Here is a 22,269-nt window from a genome sequence, read left to right on the forward strand (position 1 = left end):
TTTGCGTTTTTGTCCTTTGCTCACAAGAAGTAGAGAATCCCAGGAATTTCAATTTGGATGATGCCACATCCTTGCTCAAGTTCTTATGGCCATACATGCCATGGTTGTCTAGGGGCCAAAATAGAACTTTAAGACAATCCTGAGAGGACAATGCTGATACCCAGTCACTTGTAATGATGTGTGCTCATGGAGGCTTATGATGCATGGATGACAGAAATCCACTCTTAATCCTCAAATTCTATATTAATAATTTGGTAAGAAAAGCCACTTGAAAAGAATATCAGCACTATTTTTAATACTTACAGGCTGAATTACCTAATTTGGAGCTGATTTCCTTTATATTCTGTCAAGGGGGTGGTTAGGAAAAAGTTGAGTCAGTGTCAGAAAAGTTCAAAGAAGACTAGTTAATGGTTGGGATGAATACTCTTTGGATCTGTTGGAACTAATTGTATATGAGAGTAATGTAGAAGTCAAAATATTTCCATTTAAATATGTATATACATCTGGGTATATCCCCTAAGGTAAGGATGGAATTATAACGTAGGTGCTGCTGACTCTCTAGTAATTGAATAAAATTTGAACAGCTAGTTGTTAATATCTCTATGCTTAGGTATCCTACAGTCTTTTGTGAAATAAGTGTGTAAGTTCTTTTATGCAGTGTCACAGCAGCTCAATTTACCATTCAGTTACACCAATGTGGCCGCTTAATAGGCTGCTCTAATTTGTCTTTCCAGTGTTGGGTTTGGATAGCTCTTGCTAAATCCAGATAAGGGTGAAGTGTTCTTTGTTCCTTTTTTTTTTTTCATTCAATTGTTTCTCTTCTAAACGTATTTTCAAATTTATTACAGAAGAAAAGCAATGGGGCACCAAATGGATTTTATGCGGAAATTGATTGGGAAAGATACGTGAGTATCAGAAGATTGTTTGTCTTTATAAATATTTCAGAACGTGAAAACGAGTCGAGGCATTCTTGTATTTAAAATAGGACACAGAAATAAGTGAAACACCTCATTAGGAAGTGCCGGCACAGGTAGCAGTTAAGAGCACTAGAGTCTATTAGACCTGGGTTCAAGACCTGGCCCCTCCATATATCACCTATGTGTGGCTTTGGTTATTTGCTGGCCAGCAAAAATGAAGTCAGTAGTTATTTTATAACACTGTTGCGAGGATTCATTGAGCTAATTATTTGCAGAATATTTCAGTAGCCTGCCTAGCCTGTAATATGTGTTCAAAAAATGCTTTTTAAAATATTAACTCCAGATGTTTCAGTCCTGGTTATATTTCTAAGCAGCTTTGAGTATTGGGCCTTGATTTCATAATGTCCTAGTCCATTCGGGCGGCTCTAACAAGAATACTAAAAATTGAATGGCTTGTAAACAACAGATATTTATTTCTAACAGTTCTGGAGCCTGGAAGTCCAAGATCATGGTACCAGCAGATTTGGTGTCTGGTTGAGTGCCCACTTTCTGGTTCATAGAAGGCACCTTCTAGCTGTAACCTCACTGGGGTCTTTTTTATAAGGTCACTAACCCCAACCATGAGGACTCCTGCCTCGTGACCTAATCACCTCCAAAGGCCCCACCTCCTAATACCATCACCTTGGGGTTTGGATTTCAACATATAAGTTTGGGGAGAATACAAACCTTCATACCATAGCTCATGATAATTATTATAGCCTCGTGGTACAGATTTTTCTTAGGTCAAATGACAATCACTTGTTGCTTCTCAAGGAGCGAAGGTGAATCCCAACTGAGACCTAAATTCTCCTCATAATTCCCCCAGAAAGCTATTAACCTCATCACCACACTCTTCACCGACCACAACAAAATGGACACAATGGCTCTTAGATTTCTAATCATAGAAAACGTGTAGACCATATTCACATCCAAAATCATTTCTATTGCATAGTAAGTGCCCAAATTCACAATCCCTACAGAATGCCTTTGTACTTATACCTTAGGTGACTGTCTGGCCCAGCCTCCCCTTTCATAAGAATTAAGATTGATGTTAATGCTTTTGCACATTTGTTAATAAGAAGAATTTGATTTTTATAATAACAACCACCATTTATAATATTATATGCTACTGAATTCTTACCACCTTAGAAGGTAAATACTACATTATCTGCATTTTAGAGAAAAGAAAACTGAAGCTCAGATAGGTTAAATTCTTCATGCCACCCGTGTAGTCCAAAACATGTCCTTCTGTCAGCCTCATTACCTGGTCCTCTCTTATATTTGTTTCCCAGAATTGAGATCTTTTGCTATTTTTAGCAGTTTAATTCCCTAGATCTATGATAGCCCCTATGTTATCCTACATCCAAATTGTTCACAAATAATGTTATAAAGGAAGTTACTAAAGATATTAAGGAAGGATGATTTCTTTTCTCAAAATTAACACTTTTTCACCCAGAAAGATTTTTGTTATGTTTTGTAGAATTCTTTAATACACAGGAATGGGATACTCTAAGCAAACAAGAAGCATGGTAATTAAAATACGAAATTACTCATCAAGTACTTCTGCTACCCCATCTAAACTCTAAACCCTAGTGCTGTCCTGTCAACACGTAAGTGTTTAAATGAAGCAGAATTTCCCTCGAATTTGCTTGGTCCTAAAAAATACTCGGGTCACAGGAATTGTGTTTGTAATTATACACTAGACTCCACTTTCTCTAAGTAATAATAAAGGTTTTATTCTTAATAGATTATATCATCGTGTTTTTGGCAGGGAAGGCCTAGGGAAGGATGTGGCCTTCAGGCAAAGCCCTAAAGTTTAAGTAGGGTTTAACTGACTGCACATTTGAGGGAGGAGACTTCCAGGCAGAGAGAAGGACATTTATGAGGACCCTGAAGTGGGAAAGAGCTTGGAGCAATCAAATCATAAACGTTAATAGTGGGAAGAAGGCCTCGTGAGAATCAGGCAGGGCCTTGCGGGTTGCACAGTGGTGCTGACTATTATTCTAAGTGCAGTGAGAAGCCAGGGACAGGTTTTTAGCAGGAAAGTAACCTTAATACACTTGCATTTTAAAAGTAGCTTTGAGTACTGAAAGGACAGAGGGAGACAATAAATGCCCAATAAATGGCAGCTTTTCCATGGCGTTCAGGCCCTCTTCTCTCTCCATGGTCATGGTATGTCTTTTGCTTCAGTGACTCCAAAATCTCTCTCTCCAGCTCTGTCTTCTTTACTTCCAGGCCTATGACCTCAACTTCAAGAGGCTGCCCTTGAACTCTGTACCCTTTTCCTCTCTCAGGCATAGAGTTGAGCCTCAAAATACCTGGGATCAAGGCCCAGGTCTACCATTTGCTGGGTGTGTTTCCTTGAGAAATGGCGTCTAATTCCTCTTAGTTTCCTCCTTGGTGAATGGGATAATTCTTTCTGCATATGACTGTTATGAAGGGTCAGTAAAATAAAGCGCGGGTCACAGTACTTATCCTATAATAGGAACTAAAATATAACTCTAATCCCAGTCATGCAAACTATCTTTTATCTTTCCTGTCTTTTTCCTAAAAATGTTACTTGCCTTCTGTTAGAATGAGTTCAGCCAGGAGTACTCCCAGAATTTGAGGATAGCAATCTTGGAGTCTTCTTGAACCTTCCATCTTCTTTTTCTCCTATGACCAGTCTGTTACTAAGAACTAACAAATTGTCCTTCCAAATGTCCTTGATTCTTCCCTTCCCACCACGAACAACTTGGTCATTTACTTAGCACATCTCACCTGAATTGATGCAAGCATCTTAAATTAGTTTTCCTTTCTCCAGTTTCTTCTGTCCCCAATATATCCTGAAGCATATTTCCAACACCTTAAGATTCTGCTTTCAGCATGTCCTACCTTAATTGAGAAACTGCAGTAGCCATATCAAGTCCAGACTCTTCCCCCAGCATGTTGCTCCCCAGCCCCCAGCCATGGTCTTCTTTTCCATGGTCTTCCACAATACAGCTTCCTTTCCAGTCCTGTCATTGTCACCATTGCCTCTCCCTTTCCCTACAGGAATCATACTGTCCATTCCTGCCTTGGTGTCTCGGTACAGGCTCTTCCTCACCACTGACTCCCCTCTCCTCTCCATCTGGCCCGAAAGGCACACACAGACTCCCTAATTCTTCCAAACCTCACAAATTTCCTCTCCTTTCAAACTCCTATCACTGATGTTTTGTGTTTCGCATTTTTTTGAGCTTTTGCTTACCAGAATACAGTCGAAAGATAATTTGCATTTTGTATCCCTGCCATGTTGCTCAGCATAGTCTTTGGCTTACAGGAAATGCATGATAAATTCTGTTTGAATGTTTTCTTTCATTGACAGTTGATTACTAGTTTATTTTCCCAATAGGAAGACTCTCCAAATATCCGTGAGTAAATATCTAAACATATAGGGCCCAGCACTCACCTCCAAAACAAGAGACAAGTCTATACCCTTAACTGGAAGACCCTTGAAGGAAAATGAATAATTCCTTTATCATTGTCAGGATAATAATTGCTTGATGTGCACTTGTATTTTATAGAACTCGCCTGAGCTGGATGAGGAAGGCTACAGCATCAGACCTGAGGAACCCGGCTATATCCTTTCTTTATATTTTCATTTTCATTTTCATTTGCTCTCAGCAGGGTGATAAATTTTGTATTGAAAAGGTGCCGAAACCCAAGCTTTTCAAGTCCTGTTGTCCCTTGTATTAGAGATGAACAAACAGCACAGAGAACAGCCTGATCACTAACAAGCAGGCATTTTGCCTTGCTCTATTCATAGAAAAGAGAGAGAGAGGAGAAAGAGAAAAGTTGTGCTGAAAAACAGTTGTACAAATTGCGGGTACTGGGTTGTCTGCTGAAATCTGATATGACGTCACTAATGGTGGCTGGAAAATAGCTCTGACTTGTGCTTTGCCTGCAAACCATCTCTGGTAAGAGCAGGTCACACTCTGAAGCAGTTAAAAATCATCACAAATCGTCAGTAGAGAGGCCTTCCTGTCTCCACAGTAAGAAGAAGTTCCCGTGGGCCTGTCACGCCTGTCACTGTGTGTGCTGAGTGAGACACAAATGGCCAACTTTGTAACCATTGCTCCTTGAAATTCACCATCCTTAATCCTGCTCCAAGGAAAGGTGAATAAATTCTAACTCTTTCCTTCTTTACCCTTTGATTTTTGTTTGTTTTGCTTTGATTTTCTACCATCTAAGGATACTTCTGCTGCCTCTATGTGCAGTCACTCATGTCTTATACTCATCATTGCCTCCCAGTAGAAAAAAAGAGTTACGTATCTTTAACTGTGTTCTACCTACCAAAGGAAAGCACTTTTATTCTTCAAGCGAATCGGAAGAGGAAGAAGAATCACACAAGAAGTTTAATATCAAGATTAAGCCATTGCAAGCTAAAGACATTCTTAAGAACGCTGCAACTGTAGATGAACTGAAGGCATCAATAGGCAACATTGCACTTTCCCCATCACCAGTGGTGAGTGGATTTTATTTCAAGCTTTGGTGAGGTTGGACAGAGAGCTGTGCTCTGCCCATACACGTTAAGTAGATCAGAAACTTCTTAAACTGAAGGCTGCATATGGTCACCACTTTATGAAGTCTATAAACCTGAAGCAGCTCGTTCTAGCCATGGAAAGTTATGCTCATTCTATATTGCAGTTTCTGTGCTTTTCAAAATGGTAAAAATGCACGAGATCACATTTCTTTTTGATGTTTTCCCACAATCATTTTTCAAAGAAGGAAAGAATAACATAAAGATTATCCAGACTTACTCCTGAAACAATTAAAAACAATATGAAGTATACAAATTTACTAATAGTGATTTTTAAAAACACATCTTAATGTCATCTCTTATGATATAAAACATAAAAACTCATGGAAAGAAAACCAAGAAAATTGCTTTTTTTTAGGAAAATGAAAACCCTTTTCATTGCTAATGCTTCAAAAAGAAATATTAATCTAACATCATAGATCATAGTCTAAAAAGATATTAAAATTCATAAGCTTCATTATATTTTATTATCAAATTGTTTTAAATAATCTCATCATTTAGGCACCTCAGATACAGGTATGCCTTATTTATATTAATCAAATTTGTACTTTTCTACAAGTTGTACTTCCTTCTCCAATTCTCATCTACTAAATTTCTCTAATTGCTGCATTCTGAGTTCCAACATTTACAGTGTTTTCTCTGTAGTACTTGATAAATGCTGCAATTGTTTTCTAAAAATAGCTGTGAAGAGCAGATGAAGGCTCTCATACTAGGAGCTAATAGTTCTTGGCTTCTTGGCATCTTCTTTAGAGAAATGTGCTCTCCCTGCAGCATTTCCCATGAACGAGGTAATTAATAAATGCTGAACCATTTTTGAGATGCTTCTGGACTATCTCGACTAACCTTTCTGAAGGAGTTGTAATCACCCATCCTTTGGGAATAAATGTTTGCCTGCCTGGGATGAATAAAGTCTATAAAGATGCCTTCTTTAGTGCTTAGTGCTTATAATGGCCTTTACCTCTACGGTTAGGGTCAACTAACATGATTGCTAATAGTAGTCAACCACAGCAAATGATATTTCAGGTAATTTTTAATCATACTCACTTGCCATCTTAAGATGTTTTCTTGAAAAGGGAGGCATAACATGTATTAGTTTTCTTTCCCTTCTGCCATGGAGGGTACAGATTTTAAATTCACATGTTGGTCTACAATACAGGTGATTTCTAGTAATAGGGGCATTTTAACTGTACACACTTTCACTTTTCAGTTAACATCTTTCAAATCATTTTTTACTTACTAAATCATTTTTTATCAATTGTAAAAGTTTATTTCAATGCCTGAAACCGGTTTATATCCACTTCTCTGTAGAGTGTAATAAACCTCGTGGTCATTTGAAAGCTACCAGGATAAGTGTAAGAAGGCAAGTTCATGGGGTTCAGTGAACAAATTTCTGTGAAAAAAAACTTATTAGAACGATCCCAGACATGTGTGGGATATATTTGCTGAAAGCTAGTTGACTCTTGGAAAGGGGAAGTCCCTTCTATCAAAACGAATATGCCTGCCCAAGTCATTCCTCCTACCAGATAATGAGGGTACAGCAAGGAGAGTGGTTGTCACTCTGAGCTCTTCCCAACACCAGTTTTTAAAGTGGTATATTGACACGATGTGGCTGAGACTGACAAAAAGATGTTAGGGAAACAATGTTAAAACTAGATGGAGACACCCAGAGAAGTAATCCCAGGGTTAGGCAATTCCTGCAGCCCTGCAGCCCCACAAACCAAGGGATCCCCACCCCCACTACTGCCTCCACACTCCCAGCTGGTTCCCTCTACTGTGAGAACCTGGCTCTCTCATTACTATGATTCCCAAAGAGTTGTGATTTTTGACATTTACTGTAAGAAAATGAGCTGTGATTGTTGCTTTAGGGAAAGGTAGGCACGTTTCTGGATAAACATAAGTGTAAAGAGCGATTGGACTGGAAACATATTCTTGGCTTTAGAATCCATGCCCTCTTCTAGATAACCCATAACCAAATATAGGTGTATTTCACCAATGACATAGGTAGAACTTCATCTCCAGAACTGGATAAATAGAAATAACCTTCTGAAATCTAGTTAGTGCCATGATAAAAATGAGGAATGCTTTGCACAGCTTTAGATGTTTCCAGCCAAGCAATCAGACGTTCACACAGCTACACTTAATTCAGGTACAAAAAGAGAAATAGGACCTATACCAGTTAATGATATATCAGAATATTTCATTTAGGCTATGGTTCTTACGCTACAAAAGCATCAATTGTTACACTACTAGAAATAAAGAAAATTCCAAATGGTAAGCTATTCATAACAATGTCTTATGTTGAATTTCTGATTTCTATTTCTTTTGAAGAATTTTAAGATAAAGTTGTGTTTCACTTGTTCTTTTCATCTATCTGTGAATATGTATTAATGAATTGTAACCCATTTGATATCTCTTATCATGAATTGATTTTCATTTTATTTGGATAGGTTTCCTGTATATACATCATGGTCAAATGACTCGATAAATGAATGAAATGAATGAATGGATGGATGAATGTGTCATATATATCTATGTGTATATACAGTATAAACAAACCTATCTGAAAATTACTCCTCCCCAAAACAAAGCTTCAGCAACATAGAAAATCAGGGTTTTAGCTACTGGCAAAAATCCTACTCTACAGACAAATGAACATAATTCCAGTTCAGATCTCACCTGGGCCCTTGATTTTTATATAGAAATCAAGTATAGTATGGACCAGGACAAGGCCAAGCACCAAAAAAGAAGACAGGAGGATGCAAAGGTCAACTCACAGGCAAATGTTAATTTCTATTCTTATCGTGTTGTGGTCTCCTAGTAAGATATCATGCTGATATGGTAAAGAAGGAAAATCACCCAGGTTTTAGTTGTTGATTTGGGATCTGTATGAGTTAGAATATTGGTAGAGCTGCTTTAACAGAAACCAAAATAGTCACGGCTTTTAAAAAATGGATGATTTATTTCTATCCCACAAAAGAGTCAAAGCTGGTAGGCAGTCCAGATGGGTAATAGAGTCTTGCTCCAGGGGTTATTCAAGAACCCAGGAACTTTCTGTATTATTGCTCTACCTTTTCAAGGATGCTGGTGCCTTACCATCACAAAACACCTCCATGTTCCAGCCTTGGGATGGAAGAAAGGGAAAATAAAAGGCAAGTGGTTTCTTTTGAGTGTTGAATTCAGAAGTTGTACCCATCACTGCCCCCAAGATCCCACTGGCCATAATTTAGTCATATGGCCATATTAGCTGGAAGGGAGTCTGGGAAATGTAGTTTTTGGCTGGATACACATATAACCAGCTAAAATTCAGGGTTCTGTTACTAAAAGATAAAGGAGTGAATGGATATTGGTAGATATTGACACAGTTTCTGTGCCACTATATCTTAAATAATCTCAGATAAATTTGGGGAGTTATTGGAAAATGGGATTTCCTCCCCATCTATCTTAAAATTATTCCCAGAACCTATTGAAACTAGGAAGTTTCCTTTTAGAGAATTCTAATCACTAATTTCTAAATACCAGTTATGTTATGCTATGTGTTAGCCAGCAGAAGGATGAAAAGAAACAAATTTAAGTAAAATACCAACTTATTTGGTTGATAGAGATGCCTCCAACAGTAATAGCGCTCCTTCTATCTTACAAAGTTCACTGCTTTTTGAGGAAGGCTGTTTCATTGTTGAAAGAAATTTATTAAACCCAAATGCTGTCTCTGTGTAACTTTTGTTCATGTTATAGTTGTGCTCTTTGGAGGATGAAAAAAGAACAGAGTCCCTCCTTTTCTCAACAGGTTTTCCGTGCAGCACGCTGACTCCAATTCCGAGTTTAGCGTGCAGGATGTTGGGCTCAATACCTGTGGGGTAGGGTGGGCAGAGGGAGAAGTTAAGCTGTTTTGCACATCCAACAACAGCCTAAGCTAATCACATGGGGAACTTGTGAGCTAGAATGACCCTTCCGGGTTGTCCTGGGTTTAGCTGAGATCAATAACCTTTATACAGCTAGTGCTCCAATATGGGCAGGCTAAGAAAGGGGCATGACCTTCGCCAAGGTGTCTCTCTGCAGCTGAGTCAGATCCTGAAGTGTTGACAGTTGAAGGCTGTCTGCCAATAGCACTCCTAACAGCTGTGGGAGAAACCCTTCTGAAGACAAATCTACACGGCATATTTTGGCACCTCTTGTTAACACATTCTTTTCCAAGTGCTTTCTGGCCATTTGTATAAATAATTTCTTCTAGAATCTTGGGTCAATAGGAGGTAGCCGTATAATAATACCCAGGTCTGCCATGTTCTACCTATGTAACCTTAGATAAGTCCTATAATTCTTCTGAGCTTCTGTTTCCTTTTCTGTAAAGTGAGGGTAATAATGGTCCTTATGGAATTTTTCTGTAGATTATGGTTGGTCTCTGGAAGGATCAAATCTTCTTTGACTTTTTGTTCCCTGTGCTTAGCACAGTACATGGTACACGTTGGGCATATAGATAGTTATTCAATAAATGAGTGAATGAAGAAAGCACACAGAATATCCTAGTAACAGTACCTTGTTAAGTACTGTGCTTTGCAGTTGTTTGTTTCTTTATTACTGGTTGTATTGTTCAGGGTTCTCCAGAGAAACAGAACTAACAGGATATATGTATATATGTGTATAGATAGATGAGAGAGAGATGATGATGATAGATTTATTATAAGAAATTGGCTTCACATGATTATGGAGGCTGAAAAGTCCCACAACATGCTGTCCACAAACTGGAGACCCAGGAAAGCTGGTGAAATAATTCAATCTGAGCCTCAACCCTGAGAACCAGAAGACTTGATGGTGCAAATTCCAGTCTGAGGGCAGAAGATGACAAGGTGTGTCCCAACACAAACAATGAGGCAGGAAAGGGGGGTGAATTCCTCCTTTGTCCACCTCTTTTCTATTCAGACCCTCAATAGATTAGATAATGCTGACACACATAGGGGAGGGTCACCAATTCAAATGCTAATCTTATGTGGAAACACCCTCACAACACACTCAGAAATAATGTTTAATCTGGGTACCTGATAGCCAATCAAGTTGACACATAAAATTAACCATCACACTAATATGTATGTATGTATGTATGTATGTATGTATTTATCTATATCTGTATATACATAATTTTTTAATCTAACTCTTGACCCTTTATTGAGAGTCATGGCTTTGCTCCCCCATTTCTAGTCCCCTGCCCTAAAAGCATTTTGTCTTTTCATATCCTGGATTATAATGTATCTGTATCTCAAGTCTTGAATTCAGTTAAAGAGGTTTGGGCAGTCTCTTGCCTATCTTAGACTTTAATTTTGAACCAAATCTCCACCTTTTAGAGGAACTGCTTTTAAATCAAATTTTTCCATACTGGACATTTGTGATTGATATTTCTTTAAACACAAATAGAAACTTTGTACTTAACCCCTGAAGGACCTAGCATACAGTGCCAGCTTATTTTATAGGAAAGATGTTAGAATCTGTTAGACCTGAACTCAACCTCTTGCAAACTTAGGCAAGTTTCTTAGACCTGTTTGAGTCTCAGTTTCTTCATGTCTAAAATGGGCATAAATGAACACCTACCTTACACGGTAGTCCATCTCTTTCTGCTAATAAAATGTAAAGATCTTTCCTTTAAAGGAGAAGATGGAAGCAGAGATATGAGATAAAGAGTTCTGCTATCTGCTTCCCTTGATACCACACTCCTTACATTCAGGGTAGAAGCAAACCTCTATTATATCTTCCACGAGTGGTTTTGTCCTTAAAAAGTAAAAATTTCTCAAAGGGGCTAAATAAATTAACGGGTGCAAGATTGGACTATAAGGAAATATGCCCTTATAAAAACAAAAAAATGAAAAGTCAATACACAATGGAATACCATTAATTCCCTTTAAGGTAATTTGAGGGAGATACAAATAGACCCTTATTCCAATGATGTCACAATTACTCAAATAACTGGGCTCTGCCTCTTACCTGGGGTTGCTTTGTGCAAGTGACAAAACCTGAGTCATGGTTTCTTCATTAGTAGGTGAAGATAACTCCCATACCTACTTCACAGGGCTATTGTAAGTGTGGCATGAGTTAATATAGAAAGCACTCAGATGCTACATTTAGGGATTATTTGATTGTTGTTATTAGAATTGTCTGCAGAGCCTGGGGCATATTTTTAAGAATATCATTAATGGTGATAAATCAGGAAACCCAAATGACCAAAAGTCATTTAGAGCCAAGACCAGTAATTACTCTGAGTATCAAACTGGGAAAATGTGTTAATAAAATAACTTATTTTGTGATGCCTGTGGATTGGTTTTGAAGCTCATTCCAGAAGCATTCCTGTTTTAGCATCCCTAATTTTGTTTTAACAAAATCCCTTGAATAAGTGTGGTGCTTCTTCGGGAGACCGTACTGAAGGCTAGCATTCCCAATGGGATCCTACATTGTGCATCCCCACCAAATTTATTTCATGGAGAAATGACATAATTTTCCAGCCCTCTTCGAATCAATTCACCGAATATTTGGTAAGCACCTTCTATGTAGCAGGCACTGAGAGCTAGCATCAGAAATATTGGACACACTTGGTCTAACCTTCGTGCTAACTAACTACAAGCTTATCAGAAAACAATGTATAGCTGATGTCACAAGCAGTACATAGAGGTTGAACTTCCCCTTGTGGTCCTGTCTTCACTCAGTCCTGATTGAATATGTGGGCCTATGTGGTCAGCTTCCCCTCTGGCCTCCATTTCACAGTCTCCTGACTTCCTCACCCCTCTCAGGATCTCAGAGGTAGACATCTCCGTTTCTTCCTGAACCCACAGGGACACATCTTCAGCGACGTGCTTTGCTCACTAGGTACTTTGAATCTTGTGGCTCTCATAGCTTTCCTGGAATTGAAAAGACAGATGCTATATTTTAATTCTTGGTGCAATATCATCTTTTCCTTGTGTCATGAGCTGCCGTTGATTCCTTTACTTTTGTTCTTTGGTGAGTCGAGGATCACTGCTGACTTACCTTGAGAAGTTGTCCTTAACTAGAAGCATTGAGTTCTATACTGATTACAAATTTTTGCTCTGGGATAAGTCAGAACCAAGTTTGCATTCTGGCTCTGCACTCATTATCCACATGATCCTGGGTAAGTTACTTAAACCTTTAAGCCCCAGTCAAGGCTTAATCAGGTGTAAAATCATTTTAATAATACTATTCACCTCATAGGATCCTTTTAAAAATGAAGGAAGTAGTGCATGTAAAGTAGTTAGTACTTTGTAATTATATTTACGTAAGGCCCAAAGGAGTTGCTTAGTAAATGATAGCTATTTTTAATCAGAACAATGGAGTGTGTCTCATGGTGACTACTCATAAACATCCTTAAGGTGAGAGACCACTTAGAGAACTTACGATGGCGATGGTGTTGCTGGTTGGCAGCTATGAAAATTTGCTCACTGATTGTGTTTCAGTTGCTTCACATATGTTAATTCATTTATCCACACAACCACCCTATGAGATAGGTACTATTATTACCCTCATTTTACAGATGATAAAACTGAGGCATAGAAGAATTAATTAACTCACCCAAGATGTCACAGCTAGTAAGTGAAGTTGCTGAGATTTAAACTCAGAAGTTCTGGTTTCCAATTCAAAATTTTTACCCACTATATTATACTACTTTTGAAGAAAGCTACTGTTTCTCTTTCCAGAGGAAAAAATTAAAATTTCAATAACTCATACAAAACATTTTACAAATAATTTCTGATTACTCACAAACCCTTTGAAGGCTATCACTATAATTGTGCCTAAAGAGCGCATGTCACTCTACATACACTCTCTCCTGTGTTCCACGTGACAAGAGAGCAAGGTTGAGCTGATAGGTCAGTCAGGCGTAATTGCAGCTGTGTCACCTTTGTTTTAAATGTTAAAGAAAGACACCTTGTTTTTATATGACTCATATATTTCAGTTCCCCTAATCAATCAATCAGCAAGCATTTTTTAGATGGATGGTTCATTATAATAATGGTTCATGTTTTGCAAAAGCTGTCATGATCAGAAAGATGTAATGAGCAAGCTACACTGTTAAGTAGGCAGGGAGGTGGCGCTCAGCTTATTTTACGGAAGACATCAACTCCAAAAGATCAAGAGGCAGCTGAAGTTTTGAGGGCCAGGACTTGAACTCCAGCATCTGCCTCCTTTCTGCCAAGTTAAAAACACAGTATATTAAAAAAAAAAAAAACAAATAAAAACCACCACAGTATATTTTCTCATCTACATTGAATCAGGGTCTGTGATTCAATTATTTTTAAATTCCTCTCAACTTTAATACTCTGCTGTGCATATTCTGGCCCAAGAATCTCTACGGGAAGTGCTCTGTTTTAGGGACAGGTTGATGATATAGCAAGGGGACCAAGAAAAAGAGCACTTCCTTGAAGCCCATTGGTTAAGTAGAGAGAACACAGGCTTTTGAATCCGTATCTTATTATCTCTGTGTCCATGGGCAAGCTCCTTAACTCAGCATCTCAGTTCCCAAGTCTGTAAAATGGGAACAGTAATGCCTACCTTCTCAGGACTGATGTAAAGATGACGTGAGGTAATGTTGCAAAATGCCCACTTGGGTGCCTATCACCTAGGAATGGGCTCTGTAAGTATCGGTTCCCTCTTCAGCTCCATTTCTCTCTTCCTTAAGTTCAGAGACTTGTGGGAGGAAGAAAGAGAATAAAAATAGCGAGGGAGGACTTGAGCAAAGTCAAGCAGAAGAGGGTTGATAGAAATGATGAGAGAGTAGGAGTTGACCTAGCCTGGCATGTGTGCTACTGCCTCCTCTCTCTCCCCTGCAAAATTCAGTGATACAAGGAATTAAAGAATTTGACATGGAGTTATGAAGGGGCAATTAGTTTAATCTTGTTCCTGGAGATTTGCCATCCATAATGGAGTTATTTAATCAAAAAATCTGGGGAGGAGGAGATAGCTTTTAATTGAGGACAGTCTGGTGCTGTTTGCCTATTCCAGGTGACCCCCCACCCCCAAATTAGCCTGCCAGCGAGCAAAATCCCTGAATTTGCTGCTGCTTGGTAACACCACTCCCTTTCCTGTCCTCACTTGGGCAGAAGGTTCAGCACCCCATTGAGTTCAGTAAAAACAAAGAGTCATCGGTGGGGGAAGAGAGCTCCAGTCTCCTACACACTGGCATTCACTCTTGGTAGAAACTCAGCACGGTGCAAGGGGAAGGTAAAGATTGCATGCATTCTGATGCTAAGCGCTCAGCCCAGACCTCCAGTACAACGAGTTGGAGGGGAGAGGCTCAGCTTGGGTTCAACGCATCAAACATGATTTGGGTTGGGATTAGATCAGGGATGTCAAGCATGAAGCATATAAACTGCCACTCCCCTTCTAAACCCTCAGCAGACATTGCGACTAGATCCCACATCCCAGATGTAGTCTGAGAAGCCCCCTCTAGACAGAGCTGCAAGCAGCCTGACCAAAATCTTCTGGAGTTGGCACATGAGATGTATCTCTTTTTTTCCAGGCCTTATAGAGAAGGATAGATGGGGAGATGGGTGGGATCTTCCTTTTTCAAAATATATTCTTCTCTTTCCTGCATTATAGTAAGCCGTGTGACTTACTCGCAGAAGAATTTGTTTCATATCTGATATGTGTATGTTCTTTCCTTCATTACTATTTTTTCTTAGGGAATTCTCTGTTGCTCCCATTCCCTGACATTTAAAATTAAAATATCATTTTTCCAAACCCTTATGCCCAGCCTACGATGGTGCGAAGAAATCCCTGAACTGTTATATGTTCTGATCTCCTTGAAAATGAGCAGAATATTAATTCAATCTGGATTGCCTCTGTTATTATTTCTCCAACTAATACTGGTTGTACCCTCTGAGTACCTGGTATTTTGCTTCTCTTTGTGAGATGTAAGAGTTAGAGTTTCCTTGCATAACTGCAGATTCTTTCATTGTGTTCTTCTATCTCAGACAACCTAATCTGATTGGGGGTTCCAGAAACGTGAACACCAGGGTCAGAGACCTTAACCCTCAATTTCTGTTACCAACTTAAAATCTAATTGAATGAAACAATAGACTTACAATATTGACACACATAAAAATGTTAGGATGTCCTCAACCAGAGGTAGCAAATTCTTGAATTATATGCTTTTAGTCTTTTAATTACAATGCTAATTGTAATCAAAAAGGCTAATTTTTCTATCTTTAAGGTCTTCTGCCTTGGTTGTGTTAGTCCTACCAGTGTAGAGTTGAATTTAAAACCATTTTTATTAGCTAATGGTGTATTCGGGATAGAATGGGCCCTGTAAAGAAGCAATCATTTTGGAAAATAAGTTTGTAACAGAAACATAACTTGTGAACAATTCAGCAAGTGTTGGGTTAATGACAACTCATCCTGCACCCAGAAGTTATAGGTTCTTACTCCTGCCTTAATGGGGCCTTTCCTCTAGAGTCTAGGACATTGAATGGCACGTAATAGGTACTTAGAAAATACCTGTTGGCTGGGAATTCCTTGGCAGTCCAGTAGGCGCTTTCACTGCCAGGGCCCCGGTTCAGTCCCTGGTTGGGGAGCTAAGATCTCACAAGCCACGCAGTGCAGCCAAAAACAAAACAAAATTTGTTGGTTGATTGAACAGAAGGATGCTCTTCACTGTGGGACGTGTACGGAACTTGGTGTTTCCCTGGGATATAAGACAACTTATATCCCTCGCATTATTTTATAAAGAGAGAAAATTTTTTATCTTTTCCCCTTCAATTCAACCAAGTTTTTCTTCGTTATCAGATGGATGATCAGTATGAACAATAACTGTTCTTCTCTTATAGGGGTTATCTGTAGGTTCTTTTCTAAAGTTTATTAATGTGTCCTTTTCTGAGGCTACCAGTTTTTTGTCATAATTCTCTTTCCCTAATCCCATACATCCTAATGAGATGTCTGTTTTCTCATCTCAGATTTGTCACTTAGTGGTCCATGACCTTGAGAATAAAGGGTAGATACTTTATTATCTTTTTACACTGTTATATTTATTTTTATACTAAAGAGTTTCTATAAATGTATGAATAATAGTATAAAAGTAAGTATAACAGTATAAGAAAAAAGGATCTATCCCTTTGTTCTTTAAAGGAGAATTTTTTTTTTTTTAGTGTCAGAAATAATCTACAGCAATGAATGTACTTTTTCATTGTTTTAGAAAAAAAAATCTTAGAGTACGAATCACCCATATTAATTATGTCAGAAAATGTTTCCTCAAAGACTGGGGGAAATTTCATTTCTAAACAGAATGAAGGTGAAGTTTCCTTCTGTCTCTTATATTATCTAAAGGACAGCCACTAACTGGACCTTAAGAACTACTGTTTGAAATCAGCCACCAGCACAGCTGTGGTACAGAGCTGTGCGTGCCAGTCTGAGCTACTCGTCCTGAAGTGGCCGACACAGAGGGAAGGCAAGATGGACTGGTCTCATTCTGTTTTGCCCAGTTGAAACTCTCTTTCTACCTCCCAGCCTGTGTGAAGCCCATCTTTATTTTATTTTATTTTTAGCATGGTACATGGGGAATCAAAAGAAGCTCCCAAAGAGTAGTGAAAAACAACAGCATATGTCACATCCAGGCATTTTCTGGTCTTGTTTCATCTGTTTCATCAATGCCTCTTCTCAGCAACCAAGAGTGACTAAACGTCCATGCTGAGAACTCCTGATTGGGAGCAGAACGAAGCCAATCTTCACATTGGCCTTCAAGACCCTCGCGGTGGGGACACCACGACCCCAGACTAACACCTGCCACTCTTCCTTCTCACACCACCCCTCCCAGCTCCCTGGCTGTGCCCTCTTCCTCTAGATACTGGCACTGCCACCTCCCTCTCAGCTTCCGGTGCTTGTTCAAGTCACCTTCTCAGTGAGGCCTCTCCTGACCATCTTATTTAAAATCACAAAACTCTCTACCCTGGTATTCCCAAACCCTTATATTTTTTCTACTTTTTAAAATTGCATTTATCATCTTCTAAAATACTAAATACTTTGCTTACTTATTATATTTATTATTTATTATCTATTTCCTCCCCTGCCCCCCAAAAAGCTCGTTGAAGTTTTTTGTTTGTTGTTCCTACGGTTTTGTTCACCAAGGTACAAGAATAGTGTCTGGTCTTTATTAGGTACCCAATAAATATCAGTTACTGGTTTAATAAATGAGTAAATAACCCTTTTGCTCCTTGTGAATACCTGACTATTCATACATAACTGGTAGGAAGTGGTTATATCTATAAAAAATCTCATTAGCTAAAATATAGACTCAAAATATAGCTATCCTATTTTTCAGGTTAAACAATTGTGGACTCTTAAAAAGCTTCTAAATTAGATCTGGCTTTTTGTGTCTTGATCCCACTCTATGAAACTTGATGCCAAAAATTCCCATGGCAGCTCAGTTCCTTGTTCAGAGGACAGGGGTGTATTTAGAGCACAAAATCTCCATGTAAGGATCATTGAAACTCTGGTGTATATTTTCTCTATTCACCTCAGTTAGCTTTGGTCTGGGTCTCCAACAGAATTCAGTTTTAAATGCTGCAGATTTCTAGCCCTTTGTGCAGAATGAAGGCTTCAACAAGCCCTAACTTGAATGACTACTTGCATTAGAAAGTGATTTAGGATAATGCAGCCAGAGAGAGACTCCATCCACAGAGGGCAGGGGCCTGTGTGCTCCTTGGAAAGCTTCCTCGATCATAAGGATGAACTACCTTTCAACAAGGCTTGCAAATTGGAGAATTATGTTATCTCAGGCCATAGGACAGGAACATCCCTGCACTTAGAGACAGTGGTTATATTTTAGGTATATGCATTGTTCAATCCAAAAATTCACTGACTTTGTTTCTGTGAACACGAGTACCTGGAGGTATACATGTCTTTTTTGTTTCTTTTATTATCTTTTCCATAATTAAAAATCACTCTGATGCTATTAGCTCATTTTAAATCAAGAAATATATTTGCTTTCCCCAAAGGAGAATTGTCTTGTCATGTTTTATCTTTGGTTGTTTAACATTCTGAAGAAACCCTTAAGCCAAACGGCCATAGCCTAGGTGTTGATAGCTGCTAACAATTAAAACAACATATTGAATAAAGATGGTTTAATCATCATCTAGCCTGGAGTGGGCAGGAGGGGAGGGCCCTTATCACTCATGTGTTCATGTTTATTCTTCTGATTCTAATTTAATAAAATGCACTTAATTCTAGAAAGAGGCTGAGAAATTTACCTATATAATCAGAGTTTAATTCTAAGATCTGACACCATGCCTAAAAATACAAGCTCACTCTCTGAAAAGTTCATTCCCTGTGACCTGCTATGATAGACAGGCATGACCTATTTAACTCCTTCCATTGGAAAACTCCAAGATTATTTTCCAGGCTCTGTGATCTGCAAGCTATTAGCTCTGTTGTTTCTAAATCCCAGTGCTGATAAGGGCCAGGGGAATTGGGTTGTGCCATGAGCCCACCCCTGCCCAGGCTTTCTGGAGTTAGACAAGCTGGGATCTAGTCCCACTCTCATCCTTTGTAACCACGTGACCTTGGAACGCAACTGACCTTCCTTTTCCTCACTGGTAAATTAGAAATAATAATGACACCAACCTCGTAAGGTAAAACAATAATAGTAAATTCTCAGTGAATTTTATCTGTCACTATCATCCATATCTTTTAATCCTCACAACTGTTCTATAAGATAGCAATCATCCCTACTTTACAACCTATGGAACTGAGGAACAGTATGTCTTGTGCAAAAGCAAGCAGAAAATAAGGGGTTAAGCTAATTTGAATATATAAAAACTTTTGCACCTCCTTCCATGACAACTTCTTTGAAGCTATTTGATCTTAACCCCAAAATTCTTTCTGTTTGTAAATCGAGGACCTGGACCTTAAGCATTTTCATTTTTCTGTGCTACTTCGCAAGGGTCTGGGTCTGAAAGCAGCACCTAGGATGTGGGCCCTATCTTGAGCCTCAGTTATGCTGAAACACTCGTTTTCTTTTTGCTATAGGAGAGCATTGAGAGCTGATCACATAGCTCTACACCAGTGTTTGTGCAAAGCTGTGCCAATTCCTTGGAGCCTTGGTAACACATATCAGCCCCTGAGGTCACTAATGGGCAGAAAGATCAACAGTTAAATAGGAGCTAAGTGACACATTTATAGGAGCTGGTGAAGGAACCATTACAACTGGGGCCATATCCCTTGGGCTATATATTATATACAATTCAGCCTTATTTCAGAGAGCAATTCATCTTTCTATTTTTTATTTTTTTGTGGTACGCAGGCCTCTAACTGTTGTGGCCTCTCCCGTTGAGGAGCACAGGCTCCAGACGCGCAGGCTCAGCGGCCATGGCTCACGGGCCCAGCCGCTCCGCAGCATGTGGGATCTTCCCGGACAGGGGCACGAACCCGTGTCCCCTGCATCGGCAGGCGGACTCTCAACCACTGCGCCACCAGGGAAGCCCCCCATCTTTCTATATTTTAAAAGACACTATGCTTCAAACATTTGTATAATGTTTTAATGACCACAAAAATAAAATTCATAGACATGCTTTGAGTGCCTACTGTGTGATTTGCACTCTGTTTGGGGCTAGACAGAGGTTATTCATAACCATTACTGGGAGCTAATAATCGAATGGAGACATCTAAATAATACAGAACAAAATAAGAACTGCAAAAATATATACTACCCGTTTGTACCTCTGTTTTCTCTGAGGCTAAAAAATGCCAGGGAACAATTTATCCTAATTGGAAAGGCCCTTGGGGAAGGCCCTCATAGAGGAAACGTTACTGGCCCTGAAGAATAAGTAAGATGGTAATTGAGAGGGAGGGAAAAGGCATCAAGGCTGAAGAAGCAGCTTGAGCAGAAGGCAGGGAAGTGTGAGTGTGCTACAAGTTCAGGAGACGAGAAGGAGTGTCTGCAGCTAAGTGTAGGCTTCATACAGACAACAGTGGAAGACGAGGGAGTGAAGGTAAGACGAAGCCCATCACAAAGGCATTAAATTACAGGATGGAGGTTGCATTCTATTTTCTGAATAATAGAGTGGTTTTTGCAGGGCAGAGTAATACATTGACTTCACTATTTTTGGAAAATAATTCTAGGGATGGTACAAAGGATGGATTTAGGAGATGAAATATGGAGGAGCTTGGTGGAGTACTACTGTCAGCAAGAAATGAAGCCCTCATTAAGGCAGATGTGGAAGAAAGAAAAGATCATTCCCAGGGGCCAGGGACCACTCACCAGGAAAATAATTTGTCATTGCCCAATGCGGGGTGGGGACAAATGAAGGATGGGATGGAAGAACTGATGGTTCTAGCCAGAGTATCTTGGGAGAAGATACTAGGTACCAGGTTCCCTGACAGGATTAGAATTTTGGGAAAATCTCACATTTTAGTTTCATGCTTGGCTGCAATGCATTCATGGAATTTTCCCGCTCCTTTCAATATTACAAAGCATAATTCTCTGTTTTGAAAGTACAAATCTATTTGATAAAAGTAAACCATTCAAAAGAGAGCTTAGAATGTGCTCAAATGGAGACCACACGTATGTCCTCTATCACTTGAACTTGGACAGGAGGCAAAACTACCTCAACCCGTCTTAGGTTTTCAGCTGGGACTCTTCAGCAAAAAGACAGAATTAACAAGAGGAAAACGAACATAAGTTTATTAACATGTCTATTCCTGTATACCTGGCAAACACTCAGGAAAATTGAGTAACTCGAAGAGGTGTCTTCAGAATTCAGGATTAAATACCGTCTTAACAGGGAAAAGGGAGAGGGATGGAGGCTTCTTAAGGGAGAGTAATTTAGGGAAGATGAATGGACCCTTGGAAGCATAGATGGGAAATATGATAGTTTGTGACAGAGTTTGTCTGGGCATGGTGTTGATTTCTGGTCTCCACTCCTATGTTGAGTCAGTCCTTCCTGGCTGGTGAAACCCTTATGACAACTGGAAGATTTATGTTTAGGCAGATTAAGGTTGTTCATAGAAAGTCTCTCCTGATTTTGCTGTTTTCAAGTGCCTACAGCTCAAAACAGTATGGCCAAGTGGCATGTTTTGGGGTGGTATAAAGCTGGCAGCCTGGGTATGACTATATCAGACATCCGCAGGAAGCATTTATAAAAGCCATGCCTTAGAGAGCTGCTTTAAGTAAGGTTATTCTGAGCCTTGAGTGGTATCTTCTTGAATATACATTTCACCTCTTTCATTTTCTCTTTATTTTTCCTCCTCATGCCTACGCTTTTAGAGGAAAAGTCCGGTAAGAAACAACAAATCCTTTCTACATCTTGGCCAAACATTGTTTATTCTGTTCATTTTCATCATCTGCATATCTAATGACTGACTGTGTTTAACACCTAAACAAGATTCTGAATTTTAAAAACAAACCTTTGTGAACCAGGACACAGTCTAATTATGCCCCATGGGGATAAAAGGAAGCTGGTTGCTAAGTGATTTTCCAAACCTGTTATTAAGGGCCACAGGGTAATTTTGTAAAGATTCACCTCCGCCTCAATCACAGGCATATGTTCAAATATTTTAGTATTAAGTTTCATTTATTGCAGCTTCCACTTGGGTTAGTCAAGCTACATATATCTACCATGAGCTAGGCAAACATTTCTTTGTTAAATTTTCTTTGAATGTACAACATGATAGCATCCTTTTCAATGGCAGTACAGATCTGTTAGGATGTATCTACATCTTTTTTTTCTTTTTTTAAGAGCAGCAATGAAACAGATCTACTAAAAAAAAAAAAAAATGCAC

At 39.1% G+C, this 22,269-nt stretch overlaps 1 protein-coding gene across 1 annotated transcript in view; it reads left to right on the top strand.

Moving 5' to 3' along the window:
* The window catches only part of SGIP1 (SH3GL interacting endocytic adaptor 1), a 209,437-nt gene that overhangs the window by 108,700 nt on the left and 78,468 nt on the right, over positions 1-22,269 (top strand). The window contains exons 6-9 of the mRNA XM_065885603.1: positions 849-905; positions 4,499-4,553; positions 5,264-5,439; positions 21,755-21,766. Coding sequence (XP_065741675.1) covers positions 849-905; positions 4,499-4,553; positions 5,264-5,439; positions 21,755-21,766 — 300 coding nt within the window. The remainder of the gene's footprint in view (positions 1-848; positions 906-4,498; positions 4,554-5,263; positions 5,440-21,754; positions 21,767-22,269) is intronic.

Source organism: Phocoena phocoena, chromosome 1, assembly GCF_963924675.1.
Source record: "Phocoena phocoena chromosome 1, mPhoPho1.1, whole genome shotgun sequence".
Classification (NCBI taxonomy): Eukaryota; Metazoa; Chordata; class Mammalia; order Artiodactyla; family Phocoenidae; genus Phocoena; species Phocoena phocoena.